The following is a 14,778-nucleotide window of genomic DNA, read 5'->3' on the forward strand; positions in this document are numbered from 1 at the left end:
ATCCTGAACCATACAGGGTTAATTGATAAAAGAACAAGACTAGCATAATACTTCCATTTTACCATCTGAATCGCTGGGTTGACGACGACAGCTGAATTTGTTTAAGGTATTTTCATAAACTCTCCGTAGAGAAAAGGTCCAACAGGGCACCTGTCCACGCCCATGCATAACTCCAGCACCAATGAACATACCCATTTCTGGCGAGCACATCGAACAGTTCACACAAAATAGTTGGGGGACCTGTGCTGAGTACTACTTGCCTGGCAAACCAAACTAAGGTACTCAATGTAAAACACAGCCTTATGAATGCAATTACAAATGCGCAGAACTATTTGCTAGCGACTCCATGAGCTCATGATACGTGAGCCTTTTGATTCATAGCATTAAAAACATGGTTATCAAAGGGGAAAGAAGTTGGCGCGAGAAAAAATTTAAGTTTGTATTACATTAAAAAAGGATGCACTGTGTTTTCATTCCTTGTAAATTCTAATCTCTCCAAGATATCAAAATGACTGTTTGACCTGGCCGCACTTCAAGCCTACAATGGGAAGGTTTAATACCTTGAACAAATTACTTAAGATGAGTTCTCATATTTCAGATCCTGGAACCTCTTCAGTAAGCTAGCCTTGAATTTCTCAATTTCTGCTTCCTCAGAGGAATCTGGGATAGACTTAATCACCGATATTGCCCCAGCAAGGTGTAAAGCTCCTAGAGCTTCATCTGCAGTTCCAAAACGTAAGTGCTAAGTTCCAGTAACTCTTGGCAGCAATTGTGCTGTCATTTACATTTATGGACGTTGCAACGTGCTTGAACACTCAAATATGTAAATTGAGCCCATAAAAAATCACACCTAAAGGAATTTAAAAATCCTCAAAACAAGGAGTCGAGAGTAGAAAAATCTAAATGATTTAAGAGTGCAATATTCTTTATTGTTTTAAACATGTCTTATATTGGAAACATGAGCTCCAATTTGTGTTCTTAACCTGCTTTTGTTCATCATCCACAGTCATTTCCTTTTATTGGTAAATCAAATTTTTATGTTGCTAGAAAAAAAGTATCCATGATTTATGATTTGATATCAATATCTGAGATCCATAAGAAAAAGGAATATAAAGTACAATCCAATGAACGCAAACATTTTGATGTAACCTGACTGTGAGAGGGCAGCAAGAGCTTTCAAAGCTGCTTTCCTGGTGCGGTCTTCTTTTGCAGCTTCCAGCATGATCAACAACTCTTGAGCCCCACCTATCTCCACTATTTTCATCCTTCTTTCATCTAGAATCAAGAAGAAGAATAAGCAGGGCATACACGCGAGAATTTGTCAATAAAAAGGAAAAATCTTCAAACCACATCCCTCATGACAAGCTAATTCAATCTAAACCAGACATCCGGTAGTTCACTACTTCACTATGGGTCACCACTTCTAAAAATCATGGAATTTCCTTCGTTTAAACCCAGCAAAAACACTCAATTACAACAGTCATGAGAAAAGAAACGTCTAATAGAAATATTCGATACAGATTTCAGAAGATGCAATCAGTGGATTTACAGGTACAAACCAATACATCACCAAATGCTTGAACTTTAATTACAAGAGATGAACAAAGGTCCACAATCACAACCCACATCAACTTAAAACAAGCAGCTAGTAATTTATAGACAAGAACTCTTTCAGAGTAATAATTGAAAGAGGTGGTTACCATCAATGGCGAAACGGGCTAGTCTAGAAGCTCCACTTCTTTTAAAGAAGGGATCTTTAACGTGCAAAAGCGAAACCGACTGTCGCAACATATTATCTCCTGTAAAGAGGAAGCAAGCAAACAATGTCAAATCTATGAATATTGAAAACAAAAGGCCAAACCAGCACTGTGTTTGGCATACCCATGTAAGGAAAGAACTGATAACCAACAAAGACTGCGGTCCCGACAAAGATTGATTTCAGCAACCATCCAATTTTCCTCTCAGCATCTTCTTCAATGGATAGCTCATCTGCAAATTTAGAATTACCCATTAATACTTGTAACTAACTAACTAAATAATAAAAATTAACCATAACAAAAACGAGGGAGAGAAAGAAGACCTATTTTACTGAATGGTGATGGGGATGATGAGAAGTGGCGAGATGGAACATTTCGAGGATTAAAACGACACAAATACTGCACCACAGAATTAGAAAATAACGAAATAAATAGTTTGATTGACTGAAAGACATGAGATTTGATTTTTTAAGAAGAAGGAAAGCATTACGTTCTTAAGCGCGCGCATGATGCTGCTGCTGCTAATGGATGTGAGAGACCTCTCCACTTCTCTCAATCAAAACCCAGGCACAGGCAGGTCCTCTCTGTGTTTTTTTCTTTTTTGCTGCCCACTGCGACAGCGTCTCACCTGGTTAAGTGAAATAAAAATAAAATATATATGTATATATATGAAATGGCCTAGTAGAAGAGATTAATCGACTAAATCTAGCGATCATGATCCTACGGCGTCGTCTGCAGAACTTCAGATACTCCTTTTCAAGATAAATATTTTTTTTCTCGAAAGATTATTTGTTCTATACCTGAAGTTATTTATTCACTTTTGAATCAAATCAAAAGTAAAAACCGCAAAGCAGCGGCAGGTGATTTTCAGGATGTCATAAATCTCGGTGCCCTTTGAGGAGAAGTTCAAAGATATTTCAATCTCTTGTAATTTATAAAATGCTCTTTAAATCCCACTTCTTTTTCCCTAAAAAGTTACAGATTATAGTTATTATTTTTTTCAGAAGAATAAAGAAGGGGGGGAAGGTTCCATCTTCACGATTGAAGGATAGTGAAAAGGAGAAAAAACCCTAGTTCCACATTCCAATAGCGATGATGATGAGCAACCGTGGGGAATTATCATCCAACAGCTCAATCGCGCTTGGAAGGTATTGCAATGTGAAAAGAAAAAATAAATAAATAACAAACTAAACTGCATTCTCTTGCTTCGATTATAAATAATCTATTTCTTCAATAAAAGGCAAACGCAGAACAATTTAACTTGGTACATGACTCTGTCTGAAAGTAAGTCAAAATTTGCTTGAAAGTAGTAATAAACTCAATAACATAGGCCAAAATCTTCAGTATCAGGATGTGAAGCTATCCCTTCGTCTTCAAATGGTCGCTTTCTTCTCGTACTTTAGTGCCATGAGGTACACCTAAGCCTCGGTAAAAGCTACCAAGGAATCCCTACCGATGAAACCACCACTTTCTACTTCCTGTCCAGAAATACGAAACAGGTCAATTCAATAAGACATCGACATTTAATATAGGAAGCATAAAAACGTTGGAACAAAGAGCTTAAAAATTTTGCAAATAAAAGAAGTGGCAAACTCCATAATCTGTCAAGCAAGACAAGCCATATGATCTGTACTCTTTTGAAGAGTAATGGACAGTATGGAGCCTGCCAGGCATACAGGGAAAGACCAATCTGAGTAAGATATATAAAAGATGCACGTGCATTTGAGAAATCATAAGCTGCTCAAAATGCAATCCTGCAACTCATAAACTAACCTTTTGGTTTTGGTTTTGGCTGTTGGAACAACCAGTCCTCTTTTCTCCAGGCTTTTAAATCGATCCTTTACTAAGGTGCAGCAACCCTTTAATAAAAAACAAAAGGAGGAAAGATAATCTCCTTCAGTTTCCATCCAACCTTAAAGCAAATGAAAAATCTGATAAATAAACAGAGAACAACAGAAGAGAAAAATGAGATGACCTTTATTTTACGGAGGGATCCAGTAATCTCTTCAGATAACGGTACTTGAATAGGGGCAGGCTCAAACCTGAAATACCGGTTGCAATTAGTTTTGCAATGGTTGAGATTAATATTCTCAGACAAAAGTGGAAATAGAGACACAAATCAATTTAATAAGACACCTTAAACTTTTGAATTTTCTTGATTCCCAACTAAATAAAACATTTCTTTATCGTCTTAACATCTCCAACTTGAGTGAGTCCCGAAAAAACAAAATAAAGAAAGTTCACTGATCTATTTGCTCTCCCAACCAGCACTAGAATATAAAAATTTTAACATGAAACCATACATACTTGTGCCTTCCCAAGCGAGGTGGACGCGCCTTTAGTCTTTCTTGCTTTGATACTATTCTCCGGATGTTTCTCTTATGCTTCTCCTCATCCTCTTTCGCTATTTCCTTAATGATATCTGGCAAACTGAAATCAAGAAGCCAAACAACAGTAAGAGTATATCCTTATGGGAATCTATCTCACTTGAAAAGCACCTTTCTCAACATAAAAAAAAAACTGCTTTCCTACCTGTCAATTCCTTTGGAAAGTTTCTGTTTCTTCTTCACTGCTGCTTCTTTTTTCTCCTGCTCTTTACGCCTTGCTCTCTTATTCAACTCAACTCGTGTCACCCTCTTTGTTTGAGTGGGCCTGCACAACGGTCATTAAGACAGAAAGAAGTCATGTGATTGAATATTGAGGATATTAGTAAAACCCACCCAATTTCTTAGCCTAAGGAAATTTAGAAAACAAAAGCAACAACAGGAGCCTCAATCAAAACTAGTTGGGTCAGCTATATGAATCCTTTCCCACCATTCAGCTCGATCATCCACATAAGAACAATTAGAGCAAAAGAAATCAAAATAAATTCAATTACGTCTAGCATGATAATTCTATTAAATAGATTTTTTTTATTTACAATTATTTAATAATAATTGAACATAATCCTAGGCACCCCAATAATATAGATCCATGCCCGCATAATCTGTGCGAGCAAGATTGTGATATGTACATATATCATTGCAACCATGGTCATATAAGGTTAAAATAAGCTGACCTTTGCTCTTGTGCAGAATCCTCATTCTCATTCAAGATCTCTTCATCGGTGTCATCACCATCACCATCATTCCCATTATCCGCATCAAGAAAGTACATCTGACAAATTGTGTATATTTTAAGAGAAGGCACACAAAATACAAAAGTGCAACATGTTCATGCACAATGTTCACAGTGAACAATAAAAGCAAATAGAACACGAGATACTTACATCTTCTTCATCAATTACTTGTCCAGGAACAGTTAAAGGGACAGGCTGAGGTCCCAGCTCATTTTGATAAACTTTCTGCATTTCTGTTGCAACAGCTTGAGCCAAAGAATCCTGGATTGAATTCAAAGAAATACAGCATTTGAATCTGGAAGGTTCAACATAGGAAATACATGTGATCACTAATGCAGATCAAATTACCTGATGAGCTTCAAATGAAGGATTGAATGAGCATCCTGGAGGCTCAACTTCCACAGCTGGAATAACTGAAGGTTTGGATATCTGTCATCAATCAGATAACAGTAAGGCCTCATAAAAAGGAAAAATCCAGACAGTGCCAATATCAAATAGAGTACTGCTTATGTGTTTCTACATTTCTAAGGAGCAAAATGGGATCCACTAGCATCAAATTCATAGAAAGACGCCCTTGTACACAGTGAAGCAGCACAGTAAATTCATCCTTCTCAAATCATATGTCACAGGAAATATGTGGCAGTGGCAAATCAACAGGCATGCATAAAAGCCAATCACACAGGAAGTTAAATCATAAAAAGCATTAGGTACCTTTCTAGCTATGGCATCGCATTCGCCTGCAAGAGTGTCGGAAAGAACCAAACACAAAACTCATTATTTCCAAATGCCAAACTGACAGAAACAGGAAAAAAAAGAAAAGCCAAACCAGGTCATTACAAATCACCTTCTTTTTCCCATATATCAGCCATCTCTGAACCCGAAACAGCACCATCCTAGAACAAAAAAATACAAACACAATCAATCCCACACTATCCATAAGAGCATAAAATCATAACAACTCTATCCTCGCGCAATTGCTCACCTTGGAACCATCTTGAGTCGCATCTTTTGCTTCAGAATCTTTCTTATTCTTATTATTTTTCTTGCATCTCTTCAGCGAAGATGATGGCACCACTTGAACAAAAGGGTTTTTATGCAGCACACTGTCGCAACGAAGCACTTTCTCCCTGTGTTTCTCAATTTTCCGCTTCACAGAAAGATCTGTGAACGACAAAAGGCAGAGATTAGGGACAAAACAAGCAATCAATAATTAAACAGAACAATAACAGGATAGGGAAACGCCCTTTAATTAAAAAAGGAGCAAAGAGATTGACGAACAAAAATACAGACATGAAATCTTAGACGAGCTTAAACTAAAGCATAACAACATGAGTTGGGATTTAGTGGTGAAATTCAACAATCAAAATTGGAAACCGTTAAGCAATGAGTCTGGTTATCAGATCACGGAGAAGGATAAAAAGCGAACCTTTGGATTTGTCGACGAAGAAGAGGGAGTCGGTTTCGACATGGGCAAGAGAGCCGCCAGTAAGAGCGTCTTTTGTTGATTTCTCGAAGAAATTATCGATGTCTTCTGTGCTAATGTTCGCTCTCCATGCTTTCTTTCCTTTTCTTGAGGTTTTTGCTTTCTTCCCCATCTCTCTCTAGTTCCTAACACTCTCTGTGTGTGGCCGTGCTTGTGTTTGTGCTTTGGCTTCCACCCGTCTTTGCTCGGGCAGATGAAAGGGAGGCGGATTTGCGTAATATGGACAGAGCCGTTTATATACCTAACCTGCTTGACACGACGTCGTTTCTCAGTGGACAGAACGACGACGTCTTATGCGTGCTTCTTGTTCCTGGAAGAATGCTAATTCAACCCCTTTCTTTTTCCTAATTAACTCTTTTTTTTTATTCCTTTTGATTTTTATCTAATTTATTTTTGTTTTGAGGGTTAATCTATTCTTACTTTAGTTTTCAACCGTCAAATTAAAATTTTTATTTCATTTGTTGTCAACTGGTTGAATCTTACAGCGGGTGATCTACACTATGTAATTTAACCATATGATCTACCAATATAACGCATTTACAAAAAAAAAAAAAAAAAAATAAAATATATATATATATATATATATATATATATATATATATATATATATATATATCAAAACTGAATTGGAAATTAATGCTGTCAAGCTAGAAAAGAGTACAAGTCATTAATTCCCACAGCAATATCTTCTTCTTTTTATCTTAATAATAAAAATATTTTAAAATCAATTTTACATGCTGAAACTAAAATATTTTTCAGTTAGATTTTATAAAAATTGATGCATTTGTAAAAAGAAATAAATCACATGATTTACTTACTAATTTTCATATGTTAGTTAAATCCCTGATTCCGGCTCGCTTGAGAACAGAATGTTGTAATTTTGATTCCAAGTACATATAGATTCTGAACACTCCTACTACCTAAGGAACCTCTCGTTGACAAGGCCCAAATACCGAATGTTGCAGAGGAAGGGCCTTCCTAGGGGCACATACAAACAACAAAGTACAGCACTCTTTTATATATATATATATATATATATATATATATATATATATATATATTTGTTTTTATTTTTGCGTTTTAAAAGTATTTTAAAAAAATATTTTTTTTTATTTTTTTCAAATTAATATTTTTTTAATGTTTTTTTATTATTTTGATGCGCTGATATTAAAAATAATTTTTAAAAAATAAAAAAAATATTATTTTAATATATTTCAGAGTGAAAAACACTTTAAAAAACAACCGCAACTATATTTTCAGACACGCTCATAGCTGGTTCCTCGATCTCAGCTACTCGTATTCAACCAAGTAATAGCTGGCCACGCTAATCTGATTTTGTTTTGATATACAAACATTTCCCTTTGATACACAGTTCTTCATACAAAAAATTATATTACTTCAGAAGATAGAGACTGCTGCATGGCTAACTGATCGGTAGCTTCCCATGGAGTTGCTTAAGTGTCAATTAGGCTCACTTGCAGATAGTGTCATACTGTATTTGTGCTTGAGGTAAGCTCTGATGAAGGGATCCAATTCGCCATCCATTACAGAAGCAATATCTGATGTCTCATGTCCTGTCCGGACGTCTTTGACGAGTTTGTATGGATGGAATACATAGTTTCTTATCTGTTGGCCCCATTCTGCCTTCACTGCATCTCCCCTTATTTGCTTGATTTCAGATGCTCGTTGTTCTTCAGCTATGACCAATAGTTTCGCTTTTAACCGGCTTAGAGCCTTGATCTTGTTTGATAGCTGGGATCTCTCTTCTGCAACGCAGCAAGGAAATGCCATCAGTTTTGGAATTGTACGCACTACAAAAACAAGAAATTCTATTTGACAAAGAAGCCTGTTAGCACTGCAAGTTCAAATGGAAAATTTGATACCCAAATGAAAGAGAAATTGCATTGCTAGAGTGGCATACAGATCAGCAGTCCAACTCTAATCAGTGAAAACTTCTCTTCTCAATCAGTAACGAGGTCTATTGACTCTCCCTCTCAAACCTTTACTTTACACGTTACTGGGACGCTTCTCCGTGTGCTCCCGCTCCCCCTTCCCCAACCAAGTAACCTGTCTTCCCAAATGATTTAGCACCTTAAGCTAGTGGGAGGTGATGAGGTGTACACTGCATCTCACGGCTGAATATTCATGTTCACAACTTCGGAGCTTTTTGAGCATTTGCTTTTTTCTTAATAAACCAATTCCACTACTTCCCTTCAAGGTTACAACTTTTTAAGAGAGAACCAACAAAAGAATTTAGGGGCACAACCATACCTGTGCAGCGAACGGTTACACCAGTGGGAATGTGAGTTATCCTGACAGCAGTTTCAACCTTGTTTACATTCTGCCCTCCTTTCCCACCTGCCCTTGAAGTACTAATTTCCAGGTCCTCCTCAGGTAGTTCCACGTCCATCGACTCTTCAGGAAGTAGAGGCATGACTTCAACACCAGAAAAACTGGTCTGCACTTAAAACTGCATGTTAGAACATACACGTGGATCATTGAAAGAGAGGAAGAACCAAATTCCATTCGGAATCTTCTTATATCACCTTATATCACCGACTTTTCTCAATCAATATGTCATCCTAAAATTCATTTTATCTCCTTGTACAGATCCTGAAATTTCAATTGCTAATCTTTCATCTGCTTCCAATGATGTCTGGAGTTACCATCAAAACTATTCAAGATTTAGTATAAATCATGGAAAGCATGCATAAAGCACAATACCATGACTGCAAGAGAAACTAATAGAACCTTTTGATCGTGTTTTGAAAATCACGAGTACATGAAACTGCTTGTTGATCACATCGCCAGGGTATATTGAAAATGCTTTCTACTATACATTAGCGGAACTCCAGAATATGAGAGAAACTCATTTTTTTAGGTCAATGCCATGTCTACACGGCATGACTTCACACTTATGTTCAACTGATAACTAGATAACCTATGCCATGAGAAACATGACAAGTATAAGTGGGAAAAAGGTGTGGTGATTCAAATTCAATTTTCATCTACATGCCATTTAATGAGTTTTTCCCTTTAAAACCAGGCAATGTAACTAATTGAAGGTAGAGTTGAGATGCAATCAGAAAATAGCCATCACCGCATCTAAGTCATGAACTTATAGGGTACGTTTGTTTTGCATAAAGGAAAACATTTTCCTAAGGGAAATATTTTCATGCAAAATGTGTTATTTTCCATTATTCGAATGAATCAAGAAAAATAATTTCTAACAAAATAAACTATTTTTCATTTATGGTTTTTGAATGATGGTGATAAGACTAGAAAACTTGAACTTGCAATATTTGTGATAAAGATGGTGGTGGTGGTAATGATAATTATGGTAAAATTAATGATGGTTACGGTTATAATATTTGTGATAGTAATATTATTGGTGATAATGGCGGGTGTCATAGAACGATGGGTGTTATAGGAGTGATGATAATAGCAATAATGGTGAAATGACGGTTACTTTAATAACAAAACAAAGTAGTTGGTGGTGGAGAACGGTGGTGGTGGTTGTTATTGTATTGTTGTTAGAAGGTTATGGTGAGATGGTGATGAAATAATGATTACATTTATAATAAGATGATGGCTAGTGGCAGTGTGGTTGTGGCGGTGGTGGTGCGGTTGTGTTGGTGGTGATAGAGGGTTGTGGTGGGATGATTACAAAATGGTGTTTACAGTAGTAATATTCGGTGGCAGGCAAATATCTTGAGTTGATGGTGCAAAGGAAAATATTTTAACCTTCTTTGAGAAGGTGAAAATATTTTTCTTTGATTGGCACTATTCAAGAGTTCAATGGAAAGTATTTTCTGTTCTATTTCCCACTAAAAAATGGAGGAAAATATTTTCCATGCCCCCAAGTTCATCATTCTCTTGAAGAAAAAAAAATTGAAGTTACCTGACGAAGACCTTTGGAATTAAAAGGAGATTGCCGCACAATTCTGTGTGTTCCCTTCTCCCCAGACAGGTAGCCATAAGCATAACGGCCTTCAACTTCAACTGTGGCTGATTTAATCCCAGCTTCCTCTCCTGGTGAACTTTCAACCACCTTTGTCTTGTATCGTTGTTTCTCTCCCCATCTCACATACATCCTGAGAAGCATGTCAGCCCAGTCCTACACTGGAAATGATGAGAGAATTTTACACAAGAAAAGCAATAATATGCATTGATGTTCAATAATCTTTAGAACCCAGCGCCTTCCTGGCACATCCCAGTTTCAAACCTGGGACACACCTCTTCGGATATTGGAGCTGTCACAGATAATAGCAATTTTGAAGAAGTAGATGAATTTGGACACCATTCAATCCAGCATAAAGAAAACAACAACATTTCAATCTGACTGATCTGAAGAGAGAAAACTCCATGTTTTACCATTGCCTTTTACATGCAATGACTCGTTACCTGTGCATCTGTACCGCCAGCACCAGCTGTGATGGATAGAACAGCACCTTCTTTATCATAAGGACCAGAAAGAAGTTGAGTCAACTCATACTTATCCAATGCCTTATTTAATTCTTTAATGATCCCAGTTGCCTCTTCTAGAAATCCAGCATCTGTGGAGTCCATCTCCTCTGTTAATTTAACTATAGTTTCAGCCTCTTCAACCTGCACCAATGAGATGTGCATATAACACCATATCCAGAAACATTTAAGGCCAAATCAACTTTTCAGTCATTGGCATGTCACTTTTTATTAAATTTCAACTCTATCTATATATAAAAAAGCATCTCATCTTAGAATCCAGATACAACAATTAGAACCCCCATTGTTCCCAAATATAATGCTACTCTATAACATCATATAATATACATACAAGCATATCAATGACACTCAACTGAACCAACTAGTTGAAATGCTATTTTTCAGAAAAAAAGTTTGTAGCAAACTATTCTTCTTACTAATTCCCATCACCAACACAATCTATTTTTAAATAGCTAGTATTCCCTCATTTAGGTAGTTCTTCACACACAATCTAAACTCCAGTTTATTGGCCTGCATCAACTACATAGATTACAAAAAAACACGTAAACCCCAACAAGGCTCATTCTGTTGGTGACAAAACAATGACATAACAAGTCTAGGAAAGTATTTATTTACTCACAAATTATACATGCATATCTTATCTTTACTCGTCAAAATTATCAGCACCAGACCTTTTTAATCAAATTATTGAAACATATATTCATTAGATCAAATGTTAAATCATAATATATCTACAATCTACACATACTTGTAATGTTTTTTCCCCTCAAAAGGGACTGCTAGTGAGTTACACATTTAGGGGACAGCTACTATTGAACAACTCAGTGCTTAGAGAACAACTTTTCAACACATTTGATTTTCCCCAACACAAATAGCCAAAGTCAATTATGTGAAAAGATGCATTACTTGTTATTCTCGTGGGAAAATGTACTTCATATCTCACCAACGTATACTTAATTAATGACCAATCTGTATTCTTAACTGAGTGGCAATAATTGAAAAGCAACTGTGATGCTATCCAAAAGAAAAGATTTGGACCTTGGTTTTGAATTCTGCTAGCAACTTTATCTTATCTTTCACATCGGTCAGGGCCAGCAGGGTTTCTTGAGCTTTAGCACGGTCATCCCAGAGGGAGCTATCAGCTGCTTTAGATTCCAAATCTGCAAGTTCTTGTTCTAATAGATGCAGACCGGAAGAAGCTCTCATCTCTTCAACACGCTGTGAGGCAGTTTCGACATCCTTCCTTAAGCTATAGAAATCTGTTAGAAATATTAACATTGTAAACAGACATTTTGATGGGCCTCTTAATAAATCACACAAGATAAAGTCCTATTGTTATTTCATGATATATGTTAAAATGGCAGTAGCAAGTTAGTTTGAAGCTCTGTCCCTTCCAAGTGCCACTTTACTCTAGATTTTCTCAGAAACGGTGGCTAAGAATCATTGGAAATTGGATATTGCAAGTGACAAGGTCACAAGACTACTGCTAGTATATGCTCAAGTACAATAATTTTACCAAATGCATCACCATGTTTGTCCTCGCTAATTGTAAAACCAATGGATAAAGAATCAACAAAGACACGCAGGGAAAATATTGAAGAAAAGTTATCAATTTCAATGCCCTATAATAGAACAACCATACCATAAGAACATATTATGCATTTTCTCCTATATTCTAAACTTAAAAGCAAAAATAACTGGCTTGAAATGATCATAAAAAACCTTGCATTGCCCATTCTCTGGTATCCGTATCCGTATCCGTATCCGTATCAGCTCCAACACTCAACTGGCTGTCTGGTGTGGCATATATAACTACATCCAAACCATACAAATATCAATTAAAAAAAGCACTAAACATTACCAGAATCAGTGATTTAAAAACCATCACACTGTATCGCACTAGACAATACAAACATGATAGTAAATAAAACCCATTAAAATTCAGAGCAAATTAAACAACCCCACGAAACCAGAACTTAAATAGAGAAATGAAGACCACTAAGAATAAGAAACACACATAGTGAAAACTGTATTGAAATTAACGTACCAGAAGAAAAGGAGCGAGAAGGGGCAGAGAATAGTGAAGAGAGCAATGGAAACATGGTAGAGTTAGAAGGAGAAAAGGAGGCCTTGTGTTGAAAAAAAAATGAAGGTCTTGATGGTGGTGCTAAAAGCACAGTAGCACCGGAGATACTGCATAAATTGCGAACTAGAATGCCCTCCATGCCACCTCAATTCAGACCAACTTTTATAACTATCAACAGTCTGTTGAGAACCGAATGGCTCTTTCTTTCTTTCTCTCGATGCTTGTGGCTCAATCCTGTTTTCTTACTTCTGTCTCAGTTTCAAGAGGATAAGACAAGTGCCTTTCAAGTTTCAATTAAATCTCTTTATTCACAATTAAGCAATTTCACCCTAATAGCAAGATGTGCCATTTTTTTTATTAATATTGTAATAAATTTAATTTGGATTTTTTCAGTAAAAAAATAAATAATTTAACATCCTGAAAATAAATAAAAATTTTAGTTAATAAGTATTTATTTATTTTTCATTGATTTCATCAGGGTAACATTCATTAAATCTAATAGTTTCAGGATAATATTGTTTAGTTTTAATTGTTTAAACGTTAAGGACTTTAGTTTTTGCTTCCGTTGAAATCATCAAATATTGGGCTGCGCCGAGGGAGTTAAAGCCCACGTAATAGAAGCCCGATAACTAGAATAGGAGACCCATAAGCCCAGGTAACAGGAACCATAAATAAATGCCTAAAAGCCCAGCCAAGAAACAGGCTCGTATATATATATATAAAAAAACAATTGGATCGGATTGGGGGTCAGTGAGATGGTGTCTGCTGATAATCTTTTTTATTTAGAAGTTGGATGCATCCTATGTTTTTTTTTTTTTTTTTTGATAATTTTGAAGGACATATCGATTTACACGCATCTCGACTATAAAAATAACGATGAGGTAATCTTCTATTGATCCTAAGATTTATATTACAGGTGATAGCTTTTATAATCAAATAAATTAAAATTATTTATAAATTAAGATATTTCAAAGTATTGTGAAAATGAGGGAGAAGCTAGCAATCCATAAAACTATCTAAAAAAAAATAAAGAACAATCTCAATGCATTAAAAATCAGCAAGTTGAAACAATACTGAACCTGACCGTGTATCAAACCAATCAACAACCCAGGTGCATAATGTTTTTTTTTTAAAAAGAAATCACTTGAATATTTTTTTAAAATTTCAATATTAACACATTAAAATTATTAAAAAATATTTTTTAAAAAAATCAATTTAATATTTTTTTAAAAATAAAATGCATCAAAATACACCGAATCCAAAATCTGAGGGAACGCGTGAAAAATGCAGCCTGGTCCTTGGAGGCAACCAAAAGCCAATAGATAAGAAGAAATGGCACGCTGCGCTCACCACGATGACTAGCTGAACGTTTTTTCTTTTCTTTTCTTTTCTTTTTAAAAAAAAACATAGCCATGATCTTGGCACATGGATTTGTTTTTTTCCATTTGTAGTCAGCCACGGTCACGATATATGGCTAATAAATTAGCAACATATGATTTTGATTCAGCAAGAAGATGAAAGGGAGATTTTGCTTATCTAGGCTAGCTATGAAAACGAGGAGTCAAGAATAACCGGCCATCTGCAATGGGAAAAAGCAAGAGTATATTGTTTTTTTTTTTAATATTGTTTTTTTCTGGTTAGAAGAGCTATGTATATTGTTGAAAAACAAGAATGGAAGATGGCTTTCAGACTGCACACCTTCGCTCTGTCGACTCAAGCATTGCATCATCCTCCTAGTTCGAGTCTTCACCTCCAGGGAGACTCGGTGGGTCTATTTTTGTTATCTCCTTCTCTTTTTTCCCCACTCAAGTTGCACCCAAAAAAGAGAGAAAAAAGAGAGCACTGGATC

At 36.0% G+C, this 14,778-nt stretch overlaps 3 protein-coding genes across 3 annotated transcripts; all 3 read right to left on the bottom strand.

Annotated features, from left to right (window-relative positions):
- Window positions 1–414: 414 nt before the first annotated feature.
- On the bottom strand, window positions 415–2,483 carry LOC7472456 (uncharacterized). The gene is made up of 6 exons (XM_002312158.4): window positions 2,248–2,483; window positions 2,081–2,156; window positions 1,882–1,989; window positions 1,701–1,799; window positions 1,150–1,275; window positions 415–720 (listed from the first exon to the last, which is right to left on the bottom strand). Exons 1-6 carry the CDS (start codon window positions 2,263–2,265, stop codon window positions 575–577), a joined length of 573 nt encoding a protein of 190 aa, XP_002312194.1. The 5' UTR covers window positions 2,266–2,483; the 3' UTR covers window positions 415–574.
- A 454-nt stretch (window positions 2,484–2,937) lies between these two features.
- Window positions 2,938–6,577, bottom strand: LOC7462110 (ribosome biogenesis protein NOP53). Its single transcript, XM_002311217.4, has 12 exons — window positions 6,302–6,577; window positions 5,858–6,036; window positions 5,720–5,768; window positions 5,587–5,612; window positions 5,224–5,304; window positions 5,026–5,136; window positions 4,816–4,913; window positions 4,290–4,409; window positions 4,065–4,187; window positions 3,733–3,799; window positions 3,531–3,616; window positions 2,938–3,235 (listed from the first exon to the last, which is right to left on the bottom strand). The coding sequence occupies exons 1-12, from the start codon at window positions 6,468–6,470 to the stop codon at window positions 3,229–3,231; spliced, it is 1,116 nt and encodes a 371-aa protein (XP_002311253.2). The 5' UTR covers window positions 6,471–6,577; the 3' UTR covers window positions 2,938–3,228.
- Window positions 6,578–7,674: 1,097 nt separating this feature from the next.
- LOC7462111 (peptide chain release factor PrfB1, chloroplastic) lies at window positions 7,675–13,224 on the bottom strand. Its single transcript, XM_002312160.4, has 7 exons — window positions 12,891–13,224; window positions 12,566–12,655; window positions 11,882–12,102; window positions 10,763–10,966; window positions 10,260–10,475; window positions 8,630–8,816; window positions 7,675–8,124 (listed from the first exon to the last, which is right to left on the bottom strand). Exons 1-7 carry the CDS (start codon window positions 13,066–13,068, stop codon window positions 7,820–7,822), a joined length of 1,401 nt encoding a protein of 466 aa, XP_002312196.4. The 5' UTR covers window positions 13,069–13,224; the 3' UTR covers window positions 7,675–7,819.
- Between the last annotated feature and the right edge of the window lie 1,554 nt (window positions 13,225–14,778).

This window comes from Populus trichocarpa, chromosome 8, assembly GCF_000002775.5.
Source record: "Populus trichocarpa isolate Nisqually-1 chromosome 8, P.trichocarpa_v4.1, whole genome shotgun sequence".
Lineage (NCBI taxonomy): Eukaryota > Viridiplantae > Streptophyta > Magnoliopsida > Malpighiales > Salicaceae > Populus > Populus trichocarpa.

Coding starts and splice junctions, on each gene's coding strand:
- LOC7462111 (XM_002312160.4), bottom strand. CDS start 13,068: ATGGAGGGCATTCTAGTTCGCAATTTATGCAGTATCTCCGGTGCTACT. Junction 12,656..12,890: donor TTCTCGCTCCTTTTCTTCTG/GTACGTTAATTT, acceptor GTTTGGATGTAG/TTATATATGCCACACCAGAC. Junction 10,967..11,881: donor TAGCAGAATTCAAAACCAAG/GTCCAAATCTTT, acceptor TCATTGGTGCAG/GTTGAAGAGGCTGAAACTAT.
- LOC7462110 (XM_002311217.4), bottom strand. CDS start 6,470: ATGGGGAAGAAAGCAAAAACCTCAAGAAAAGGAAAGAAAGCATGGAGA. Junction 5,137..5,223: donor CTTCATTTGAAGCTCATCAG/GTAATTTGATCT, acceptor AATTCAATCCAG/GATTCTTTGGCTCAAGCTGT. Junction 3,800..4,064: donor CCTCGCTTGGGAAGGCACAA/GTATGTATGGTT, acceptor CCGGTATTTCAG/GTTTGAGCCTGCCCCTATTC.
- LOC7472456 (XM_002312158.4), bottom strand. Junction 1,990..2,080: donor ATCACCATTCAGTAAAATAG/GTCTTCTTTCTC, acceptor CTAAATTTGCAG/ATGAGCTATCCATTGAAGAA. Junction 1,800..1,881: donor TCAGTTCTTTCCTTACATGG/GTATGCCAAACA, acceptor TCCTCTTTACAG/GAGATAATATGTTGCGACAG.